We start from the raw sequence: 12,483 nt of genomic DNA on the forward strand, positions 1-12,483 counted from the left end.
GTATCTTAACATGTTTTCAAAAAAGTAAATGCATTTACCAATACCTAATGATGATTTGTAGATTGCTTGTTCCTTTAAAAGTTGTTTCATACTTCAAAGTATTTTTAATACATTTAATTTGTGACTACCTCGGTGCCGCAGTTGTATTATAGTACGGATGCTTTGCTAGGGTCACGGGATCGAATCCCGGGTCGGACAAAATGATATTGGATTTTTCCATTCAGTAGGTACCTATCGCAAATTCATAAATCCACATTAAAATCGTAATGACAGCCTCCGATAGAAACATAATCAATAGATTGTGATTAGTTCAATTTCGCGTACGCGTCAACGATGCAACTTCGCGATCGTAAAATATGCAAAATGACAAAAAATATTTCTAAAAATAAACTCTATTTTATAAATGTTAAGGTCGAATTTAGGGGACCACTTTAAATTTCTTTGTGCCTGACCGACCAACACGCGACACACGAGTTTAGCGAATTCCACAAAGTAGCGGCAAGGGTCTGGAGTAGTGTTGCCTGATGTCCCTATTTGCGCGGGACGTCCCGATTTTCAGAGTTCTGGGGACGTGACCCGTTTTGCACCAATAAAATTATTAAAACCATTAAGTATTATGAAAAAATAAACTACGCATTCATCACTGTGTTGAGTGCGACAATGCAATCAAAATAGCACGTATCATCTCACTAGCGCTGAAGGTACAGTTTTGTTTTATTCTCTTGCTTAGAGATGCGATTATCAGGCGATCTGTGCTTTGATGTTAAAACAGACATCCAAATTAAAACGCAGCGCTAGCATGACTTGCAGTGATATTTTTTGTAAAACGCAATACATAAAACTTAAATTTTAAAAAAACACTTGCTTGTCCCGATCTACAACACTAAATCTCGATTTGTTTTACCTTCTTGATTTTAAACAAATTGACCCTGGCAACACTAGTCTGGAGGTACACGATATTTGACGAGCCAGAGTTTTACAACTAACACGTGCCTTCGCAGTGTTACCAAACTTTTTTTTATTATTACCTTATTATTCAATATCTTGTTTATTTTATACCCTGTATGTCTATTGAAAATGAATGACTGAATCCAAAATCTCTGTTATACTTTATTACTTAAAATAATGTTTCAAAAATACTAAAATATTGCTGTGTATTATTTTAATTAGGTAGACTTTTCATTAATCATTTCATCATAAATCATTACTTATTTTATTTTGTAATACAATTGTGTGTTAAATCTGTTAGAACATCATGTAATAAAAAAAATCTAATATCAGCATTTTTGAAATGCTGTGTCGTTTTAGCAAGCTTTTTGGTAAAAAAGTTTATACTGACAACACTGCGAGTTTAGGCGAGAAAGAGTACGACTATTGTATTGAATAATCGCGCGCTCTTCGGACTCGGTCAAGGACTCGGACGCATTGCCATAGTGTCTATCTAGCAAAGAAATGGTACAGAAAGCATAATATGACGTTCGGTAATGTCTACGTAGTCTTCTTTTAGATATTATGACAAACCGAAATATTAATGTTGGAATTAAAATAAATATCGGAATATCATGTAGAATCTAAAAAATACGATACCAATAGATTTAAATCTTGTAACTTTAGTAATTATGTAGGTAACTTTTTGGTAAGAAAACTATTTTATTAACGAAAATAACGTTTATAATTGACGAAATATTTTTTGTAGTAATTAATTATTGACTCAATGAACTGCTGCAACCAAGTCAGTGAACGTATTGGGAGTTCATTTGTGAGCTGACCTTCTGAACCCTATAGGTTCGGTAATAATATCATCAGCTGTGACGTAGTTCATTCACTTCAGTTAAGCGCGCTAAGAGACAGCGTGATCAAAAAACCATAAATCTAAAATAAGGATTATTGACGAAAGTATTCGTTACTTATGAATAATTTTTTGCACGGTGTTAGCAGAGGTCACCACGAACCTGTGGTTTCATTTAGTAACGCAATGTCGAAATGACCCTGTATATAGATAATTTATATGTGATTTAAATTTTCTGTTATACAAAAAAATATTTAGCCTATAGTGTTGTATACACCTGTAAAGATTTGTCACCTAGAATAAACACATAATATTGTGGATTTCATTTGTATTTTTCTGTGATAAATCGTTGGTGTGTCTATTATTAAATAAATAAATAAATTCTTAAACAGATGGCGCTATCGTCATACAGGTTACGCAATGAATAGCTTCGGTGATTTAGGGACTTTTGTTACGGGAGACACCTTATACCCGGCAGAGCCGCGAGCAACTCATATTTCAAATTAATTTGTAACTACTGTTGGTATATATTATTATATTATAAACAAATGACTAAAAAGCTTTTATATACTGGCAACACTGTGACTGATGTTTTAATATTTTTTAAGTCTGGTCTCCCTTCTTGTTCCGACCACTGTAATGGCAGTATGTCTGTTAAATAATAAAAAGGTTATCTTAAATTACAACCTGTTTTTCACTGCAATCCAACAGGTTATGGGCCCAGATCGATTCCATAACGCAGTGAATATACAAATTCAAAGTGTATTTCATCGTTTTCTTGAGAAGATACATAAAAACTCAAAATGTACCACGCGGCCGGCACCGCACTTGTTCAATTTGAGAAATTAAAAGGTATCGAGAATTACTCAACATGGAAATTTACGATGAAGATGACACTGATTCACGAAGATCTCTGGGATTGCATTACTGAGGAGTGTAATGACGTGCAAGACAAAGATTACGAAAAGAAATCCTATAGTAGGGCTACACAAGTCCTTGGTTTGGTACATACAGATGTTTGTGGGCCGATGCCATGTGTTTCATTCAGTGGAGCCAAATATTTTTTAACATTTATTGATGATTTTACTAGAAAAACCTTTGTATACTTTATGAGAACAAAAGATGAAGTGTTCGAACACTTCAAAAATTTCAAGGCAATAGTGGAAAATGAAACTAATCATAAAATTAAAATTCTCCGCAGTGATAATGGTGGTGAATATATAAACTTGAAATTACAGGCATTCCTTAAAAACTGTGGTATCAAGCATCAAACAACGGTTGCCTACTCACCACAACAGAATGGTGTAGCGGAAAGGGCCAACAGAACCATTGTTGAAAAAACAAGATGCATGTTACTTGATGCAGGCCTAAGTAACAAATTCTGGGCAGAAGCTGTGAATACTGCTGTCTATTTAAAGAATAGATCGCCAACTAAAGCAGTCTTAGGAGTGGTACCTGAAGAAAAATGGAGTAATAATAAGGTCAGTTTGAGTAATTTACGTATTTTTGGCTGCATTGCATATGCTGTGACACAGAATCGAAATAAATTAGATTCAAGATCAAAATTACATATATTTGTTGGATACTGTGAAAACACAAAAGGCTATAGGTTGGTGGATCCGGAAAATTCATTCAAACTTGTCATTGCTAGAAATGTGATTTTCTTAGAAAATAGATTTCACAATAAGTCACATGATGATACTGAAAGTTCTGAGTCGGTAGATGTACTCTTAAATGATTGTTCTGGGGTCTCTGTGAATGATATGTCCTCGGCACCAGCACTGGAGACACAGACACATAGCACCACCAGACAGTCTGAGTCATTCACTGTAAGTCCAGTTCTATCTGATGACATAAGAAGAGATAGTACCATTACAGTGGATGATTCAGACAGCAATGACAGTGTATATGAAGAAAATTCTTCTGCGGATCCCACTTACATTTTAGGTGAAACAACCATGGAAGAAGCGGCGTCTTCAGACTCTGGAGATTTTTCGTCCTCTGAGTCCGTGCTGCTAGTGAAGAAATTAATCTGTGATGACGATCCAGACACTGTGCAGGAAGCCTTGGCAAGCACAGATGCTGCGGAATGGCACTCGGCAATGAAAGATGAGTATAAATCCTATATTGATAATAAATGTTGGACGCTCACAGAGAGACCTAAGCATCAAAAACCAATAAAGTGTAGATGGGTATTCAAGAGGAAAACCGGGCTGAATGGTGAACTCTTGAAATACAAAGCGCGTTTGGTAGCAAAAGGATATACTCAAAAACATGGAGTAGATTATGAAGAAACATTTGCTCCTGTGGTCCGACACTCTACTCTGAGGACTCTATTTGCCATAGCGGCAGAATTGGATATGAGCATTGATCATCTAGATGTAAAGACTGCATTTCTTAATGGTAATCTTACAGAAAATGTGTATATGGAGCAGCCAGACGGATTCAAGGTTAAGGGGAAGGAACACATGGTCTATAAATTAAATAAGGCCATATACGGCTTGAAACAAGCATCAAAAATGTGGTATGATAAAATTAACAGAATTTTATTGCAAATGTTACATTTTAAGAAAACTGCATCAGAGCCGTGTGTATTCTATCATAAAGATAGAAATCACTTAATTATCTTAGCTTTATATGTAGATGATATGTTATTATTTTCTACAAGTAGTTCAATTAAAGAAACAGTAAAAAATGCACTTATGCATGAATTTGAAATGAGGGATTTGGGTCCCATACACAATATACTGGGAATGAAAGTTATTAAAAGCAAAAATAAAGTAACTCTTGATCAGTCTGGGTATATTTTGAAAGTTCTTAAAAAATTTAACATGTTAGACTGTAAGCCAGCAAAAACTCCATTAGAGAAAGGAATAAAGTTTCCAAAATGTGATAAAAAGGATGAGCGTTTTTGTTATAGAAACTTAATAGGTTGCCTTATGTATATAGCTGTGTGTAGCAGACCAGACATTGCTCATGCTGTGAGCCTCCTCAGCCAGTATAATGAGTCCTTCACTGAAACTCACTGGAAAGCTGCAAAACGCGTTTTACGCTATCTTAAAGGTACATTAAATTATGGTTTAGTTTTTCAGAAAGGTGGGCTTGAAGTAACAGGGCATGTTGATGCTGACTGGGCAGGAAACGATGTCGATCGTAAGTCATACACAGGTTTCATTTTCAAAATAGGTAACTCTTTGGTCTCATGGGAAAGTCGCAAACAGAGAACGGTTGCACTCTCAAGCACAGAGGCTGAGTATATGGCATTATCAGATGCTTGCAAAGAAGCATTGTTTGTACGTAATTTTCTTATAGAATTGTTAAATATAGAATGTAAGGTACTGTTGTATAATGACAATCAGTCTGCTTTAAAATTAACAAGTAATTCAATGTTCCACAGTCGAACAAAACATATTGATGTTCGGCATCACTTTATTAGAGACACTATTAAAGGAAACATGATTGATGTAAAGTATTTGTCAACCAATTTAATGATTGCTGATGTTTTAACCAGGGATGTTATGGAGCTCCGTAACCGTAACCGAAACTATCGGATATCCGAAATAAAAATATATCCTTAACCGTAACCGAATCCGTTATAAAAGTTTCGGATACGTTACGGATAATATGTTACGACTGTTTTACCGCTCGCACGCCACGTGAATCTTGCATAGTTTGTTATGACGACTCCCGGTTATCTGGCAACCCTAGTTATGACTAGAAAATAGAAATAACAGTATGCGCCTGAAGGACATGTATCCATAGCTAAAAATAAATAAAAAAAAAAACATAACCTCATTCATAAGTAGTCATTATAATTCTCTTTGGTAGTCATTTTTTTATTTACGCGTAGGTATTTAATTAAATAAAGTGTAAAGGTCTTGTATTACGTACTAAATTGATTAATATGGGCAAAATGCGTCCAAAGTCTAGTTTAATTTGGTCATTTTTTGATCACGTTAATGTAGATTCCGCAAAATGTAAACATTGTGATAGAAACTTCTCACGAAAAGGAGGCGGTACTACCTCACTAAAATTTCACCCTCAAATCAAAACACAGTGATAAGTACAAAGAACTTTTGTTGCTGGAACAAAATAACCAACAAAAACCGCATACATCCAAACAGCTGACACCTTTACAAGAGTGTCGAAAACAGTTGTCAATAACAGAGTCTTTAAAAAATAATGGTACCTGGGATGAAACTAATACCAAACAAAAAGAAATTGATAGATTGGTGGCCGAAATGATTACGTTACAAAACTTGCCATTAAGCTTTGTGGAAGGTGTGGGATTTCAAAGATTAATGCAGGTAGCATTACCACGCTATCGTCTTAGAGGTCGGCAGTATTTCACAAATTTACTGTGCACTGATATCTACAGTAAAATGAGATTAAAGGTTCTGGAATTACTCAAACAATTTGAAAAGTTGTCATTCACGACAGATGTTTGGTCCGAACCCAGCGCAAATGTCTCATTACTTAGCCTTACTGCTCATGGCATCACGAATACATATAAAAGAGTTTCTATAATACTTAAGTGTGAACAATTAGAGGGTCGCCATACAGGTGAAATTATAGCGAATAATTTGAACAATATTTTGAAAGACTGGAACTTAAGCGCGGAATCAGTTCATTGTATTTTACGCGACAGAGGTTCTAATATAATAAAAGCTATGAGTATGGCTAATTTCACTGATGCGAACTGTACTATTCATCAACTACAATTGTGTGTTCGATTGGCGATGGAAACCGAAGAATTTCTCTCGCCAGTGATAACAAAGTGCAAAAAATTGCGACTCATTTCAGTCATTCCCTAATTGCACAAAATGAATTGAAACAAATTCAAATTGAAAGACTGAACCAATCAGGACTAAGTATACTTCAGGAATGTTCCACCCGGTAAGGCTTTTTTAAATTAAAATATGCATGTATTTATCCAAACCCATTAAGTACAACCTATGTAAAGATATTTTTTGTTTCATTTTATTTATCACAAGTTTTATTTTTTCGCAGTTGGAATTCGACTTATTATATGATGTCAAGAATATTGAAATTAAAAGACTCATTAGTGCTGTATTCAGGAACGCATGCTATACCAATTCTTACTGCTGATGAATGGATCGACTTGAAAAAGTGTATTACTGTACTAATGCCATTTGAAGAAATTACAAAGGAGTTAAGTAGTGCTACTGCAACAATAGCTTCGGTGATTCCATTAATCTATACTCTTAAAAATACATTAGAAACAGAGAAGTATAAAGAAGACACTTCTGACAACTTTAAATTAATGATTACAAAAATGATCCAGGACCTCAATATCAGATTTCAGGACATTGAAAATAATAAAATATATACAATAGCTACTTATCTAGATCCACGGTACAAGCTCAAATTTTTTACTGAAATTACGAAGGAACAGGTGCGGTCAGAGATTTTGGAAATCTTTGGGTGTTCAAAAACTTCACATGATGAAGGTCCTTCTTCATCTAAAAGATCACGTAATGAGCTAGCAACAACAAGCTCAAGCAACCAATCACGCATTCAATCTTGTCTAGCTGAAATATTAAGCATAAGTGACGAGGAAGAGCAAAATATAGATTGTGCTGATGAAGTGTACCATCAATTCATTGTTAAAAAGACATTACTAACTGAATACAATAGAGAGAAAAGATTGACACTCACAGAAGATCCACTTTTATGGTGGAAAAATCATACCAAGTATCATAGCTTAAGTAATTTAGTAAGACAGTACCTGTCTCCACCTCCTGGCAGTGTACCGAGTGAGCAGCTTTTCAGTGCTGCTGGGTTAATTTATGACCCTTTAAGAAATCGACTTTCTGGTGATAAGGCTGCAAAATTGCTTTTTGTTAAATATAATCTTCCTTTGCTCAGGTTTGACTATTAGAACTATGATTAGGTGATAGACAACTTCATATTTTGTTATAGTTTCATTACTCATAAAAATAATTAGGAAAACGCTTGTTATGTTATTACATAATATATAATAAATATGATTTAAACTTATTATTATATTATTGATATTTATTTTTAATATTTAAACTTATTGCATTTTTAGTAGACTCAACTGAAAATTGAGTAGGTAGATATAATAATAACTTACCTATATGACTGATTGTCATACCAAATGATAACCTAGACTAGATAGAACCTAGAAATAAAACCAAATTGTCATATACTATTTTTATTTTACTTTAATCTAATATCCGTAACCGAAACTATCCGAAACTACCGGATAATCCGAAATAATTACATATCCGTAACCGTATCCGTAACCGATATAATTTTATTCCTATATCCATATCCATATCCAGATCCGAAATTCCATATCCATAACATCCCTGGTTTTAACCAAACCTTTGTCTAAGGAAAAACATGATCAATTTGTGAAAGGACTATGTCTGACTACCTTAACTTAAACTGTAATAAATGGTATAATGTAAGTGGTTATAAAAATAATAAATAAATACTGTATCTGCAAATTGTGTAGTTAAATAAAATTTGTTGAGTATTTGTTTAAGGGGTAGTGTTGGTATATATTATTATATTATAAACAAATGACTAACAAGCTTTTATATACTGGCAACACTGTGACTGATGTTTTAATATTTTTTAAGTCTGGTCTCCCTTCTTGTTCCGACCACTGTAATGGCAGTATGTCTGTTAAATAATAAAAAGGTTATCTTAAATTACAACCTGTTTTTCACTGCAATCCAACAACTACTTTTTTGCCTACTTGCAGGGCATTACAATGACTTAGTGTTAGAGACTTCACTATCCGATATCGTAATCATGTTTGCCTATTATCACTTAGAAGTTACTACGATATTGCCGACGAATTAGTGTGGGGCGTAGGATCGGCACAGAACGCCTTTCCGTCCCCACAATGTGTGCTGGATTGCGTGAAGGGAGGTGGCAATGCCAATTAATAAGGCCCGGGAGGTTTTTAAGCTTATATTCACTTAATTCACACACGTAAAAACAATACAGAGTTCCGGCGAACACACTGTAGCGGCGTACGTTTCGCAGTGCAGCGTGAGCGGTGCGGCATGCATGTCGCTCTCTCCCTTTTCTGCACTGGCTGGAACACTTCAGGGCTTCTTGTTTTTCTTCCTTTTCTTGAGCTGATTTGTACTGGACCGAACCGAACTGATTGGAACACACTGAATGCCAAAATTGCACTCACTTATATATGACCCGGCTATCCCGTAGGGAGAGCCGCCAAAAATAGAGCCTTTTTGCAGCCTCATTTTCACTTCCTAGCTCTTACTTTTTCACAATTAAAAGTTGGACCTTTTGAGTCCCCTATACGAAGGTTATAAGGTCCCCTATACGTACTGTTTTATAGGCAAATCAAATACCTATAACTACGCATAAAAATAATATGCCTATGTGCGATACAAGAAAAGTTACATTAACAAAACACAAGAAAATTATCCATAATCGACGCACAAAGGCCTTAAAAACGCTATTTATTACGATACGAATTTATCTACAATGTCCCCGTTTATGATATAGGGTAGGCAAAAGCTAAAACTATATCTATGTAAAGTTCCTACACTGTCACTTTAATATCTCGGTCGTGAGATCGCCTCATAACATACCACCAAAAAACAGTCACACACATGTGCGCGGGCGCATTGTCCGTCCCTCTCTGGGTGTGTCGTTTCGCTCGACACACCTACTGCGCATGCGTGAGTGCGCTATCTCTTTCTTTAATATGTGCGTCCTGCACAATTAGTTATAAAGGGAATAAAAAAATATATTTTTACTCAAGTGACAGCCCTAATTGCATCAACCTATGCACGCAACTTAATCAGAACATTGTGTAAATCCCAATGGCGACTAATTATTAGCTTTGTTATGCTTCAAATTAATATTATTAATAATTAGATCAGCCAGTCGTTTATGGCAATGAGCTGTTATGGAGTTAAACAGAGCGCTTCGGTTTACACAGCGCTCAATGCATAATCTGAAAATCAAACATTGTAATACCTAATTGGATGTCACGTTTTAATTGTGTATGACCTATTGTTATTACTGTAAACAGTGCTGTTGGTTTTATTTGTGTTTTCATTCCCCCGAGAGATGTACGAGACGAGTAAAATAATTTCACATCGCCTTCTTTGATCGCATCGATTTAAGCCAACGAAATGGATCGGATTTGGTGCACGTTAAAAAATGTCACATGTGATAACCAACCCTGAAAAAAATCCATAAGTACCAATTTACGTAAGCTTGCACTTTTCCTGTAGGCCAACTAGTAGCTATTTTGTGGGCCTTACATATATGGACCATATTATAATAGGTAGGTATCAATACCAAATAACTCAGGTGTGTGGTTTTTTCTTTAAAAAACTCAATTAGTCTTTCGTTCCCAACTGCGAATCGAACCCGTAAGCTCTGGGTTAGCAGCGCAAATATAGACAGTGAGGCAATTACGTATCAAATTAATCAATTATCAAAGGGACAAAGGTACAACATGTAATAAAATATTTTAAATGCGGTAGTGTTAACCTACGCAATATGTTTTTTTTTTCATATGGGCACAGCAATTGACCTCACTCACTTGATAAGTGGAATAGAGTTCAGATAATGTCGAGTGACGGGAGCCGATCCCCTCCCCTATCGACACAATTATGCCGACCTATTTGAGACAAACATAATCAAGATAATATACATATATGTATCATTTAAAATATAGCTAAAATTACACAATTTAATTTTCCGAGTTTTGAACACACAATTCTCATTTTTCTATTCAAAAATGTTACACAAACAATTGCATTATGAAATACACAACCACATTCGCTTCAAACTAACAGTGGTTTTCAATAAACGATCCCAATCTCAAACTTCAATCTGAATCCTAGAATGAAGCAATGAAGATAACTCATTTTTCAAGAAAATAGAGGTGCTCATTGGTAAATTTTTGAGATAGATCGAAAAAAACGATTGGGATCATTTATAAAATTGGCATTTAGATAACACTTGCTCTTACACAACAACATATAATAAACACACAATACCATATAATAACTCCGATGGCAAATTTGGAAATTCACGAGCCAGTCAAAGTCAAACATAACAGGGTACGTTTCAACAACCCTTTAACTAAGCGCATTGATTAATCAACGAAACTGTGAGCATAGTTTGTTTATCTCCAATTCCTTGTTTATCTTTATAAATGACCGAAACAGCGGCCGAAAGTGCCGTAAAGTATTCGCTCTGTATGTTCCGACCCTAATAAATCGTAAGAGCCAACTTATTGGTATTAGCAGAAACGTGGATTAGTCTGAGACGGGCGACCCCGCGTCTTAAGGCTAGGTTAATGGGCGCAAACCGGAACAAACGATGGTCATTCGTCTTTGTTTCAGTTACTGTAGGTAGGTCGGAATGTTTTTGTGAAAACGGATGTTCCATTTATCTTTACGTTTATGTTGGAGCGCGCTGTCCGTTCCCACGTCGATGTTCTTTAGGGTTATACGTGTACGCCTAAAATCCGCGAGTTTAGCCAAAAACATTAACAAAATTATGTACCAGTAGTTACAATAATAATATAGTAATATCAGCCCTCTATTATATACTGTCCCACAGCTGGGCACAGGCCTCTCCTCTACAGTAGTAGCAGTAGGGCCTAATCCCTCTCATACACATAGTTTATTTTGCTATTGCTCGTAATTCTCACCGCGTGAAAGATCTTTTCCGTAATAATATTGCTACTGTATCCTTTTTAGAATAAATTAATCTGAATATGGTTTATCCGCGTGCCTTTCATCCAAATCCATTCAGCAGTTTCCGCGTTTACTTCTAACAAACATTAAAAAATCGTGACAAGCTATCACACAAAATCACACTAAACCAATAGATCTGAATTTGCAACAAAAAGATTTGGTAAGCAAATCTCTAATTGCTTACCAAATCTTTTTGATACACTAGGAATTATCAAAAACTTCAAACTTTTTTTATCTACGACCATGAATATAATCACTTTAATTCTGTGCTGTTGAAAAAAACATTGGTTTTCCTCAATGGTATTCTTTGCATGGGAGTCGTTTTCACACTTGGCCGTTTTCTTGTTTCATGTTTTTGTGAACTGTCCAAAACTATCGATGATCTCACAGAGAAGCATAGACGGATGAGAAACCACATATCAATGTTGCAATTCCCGACTCACAACAAATGTTTCTATAAATATTTTTTTTCCGAGTCTGAATGTTTTAGGACTGAAACCTACAATAATAATTTTGTATGAATTCATAATTTTGAATGAATTTGTTATATTATTTTCTACTTTTTAGTATTCGAATTGAAGACTATTTAAAAAAAAAGCGAAAAATACTGGTGTTTAAAACTGATATAAATACTTTCTTAACCTAAAATGGAATCTTTATTAGCTGAACGTTTGCTGAGAGTACAAAAAACCGCATTAACCTCTTTAAAGAAATATACAATTTTTGAATGGATTGATATTTTAACTCATCACATTGGTCTAGTGGACGTTGGGAAGTCATGGCTTGCCTATTAACAGGGTACATAGCAACACATAGCAAATGGGTTCATAAGAATCAAGAAGACTTGATAATTTCGAAGCCCTTACGCTCCAATTACATAATATCTCAAATCATGACGAATCAAGGAAATTTCAGAGAGACACACATGCTTACTAGTACTTTAGT

At 35.1% G+C, this 12,483-nt stretch overlaps 1 protein-coding gene across 1 annotated transcript; it reads left to right on the forward strand.

Moving 5' to 3' along the window:
• Nucleotides 1–6,485: 6,485 nt before the first annotated feature.
• LOC119188663 (zinc finger BED domain-containing protein 4-like) lies at nt 6,486–8,499 on the forward strand (the record flags this gene model as incomplete). Its single annotated transcript, XM_037436553.1, has 2 exons — nt 6,486–6,685; nt 6,800–8,499. Coding segments are annotated over 2 exons (1,092 nt in total), but the record flags the coding sequence as incomplete, so codon positions are not given.
• Between the last annotated feature and the right edge of the window lie 3,984 nt (nt 8,500–12,483).

This window comes from Manduca sexta, chromosome 8 (assembly GCF_014839805.1).
Source record: "Manduca sexta isolate Smith_Timp_Sample1 chromosome 8, JHU_Msex_v1.0, whole genome shotgun sequence".
In the NCBI taxonomy this organism is placed as follows: domain Eukaryota; kingdom Metazoa; phylum Arthropoda; class Insecta; order Lepidoptera; family Sphingidae; genus Manduca; species Manduca sexta.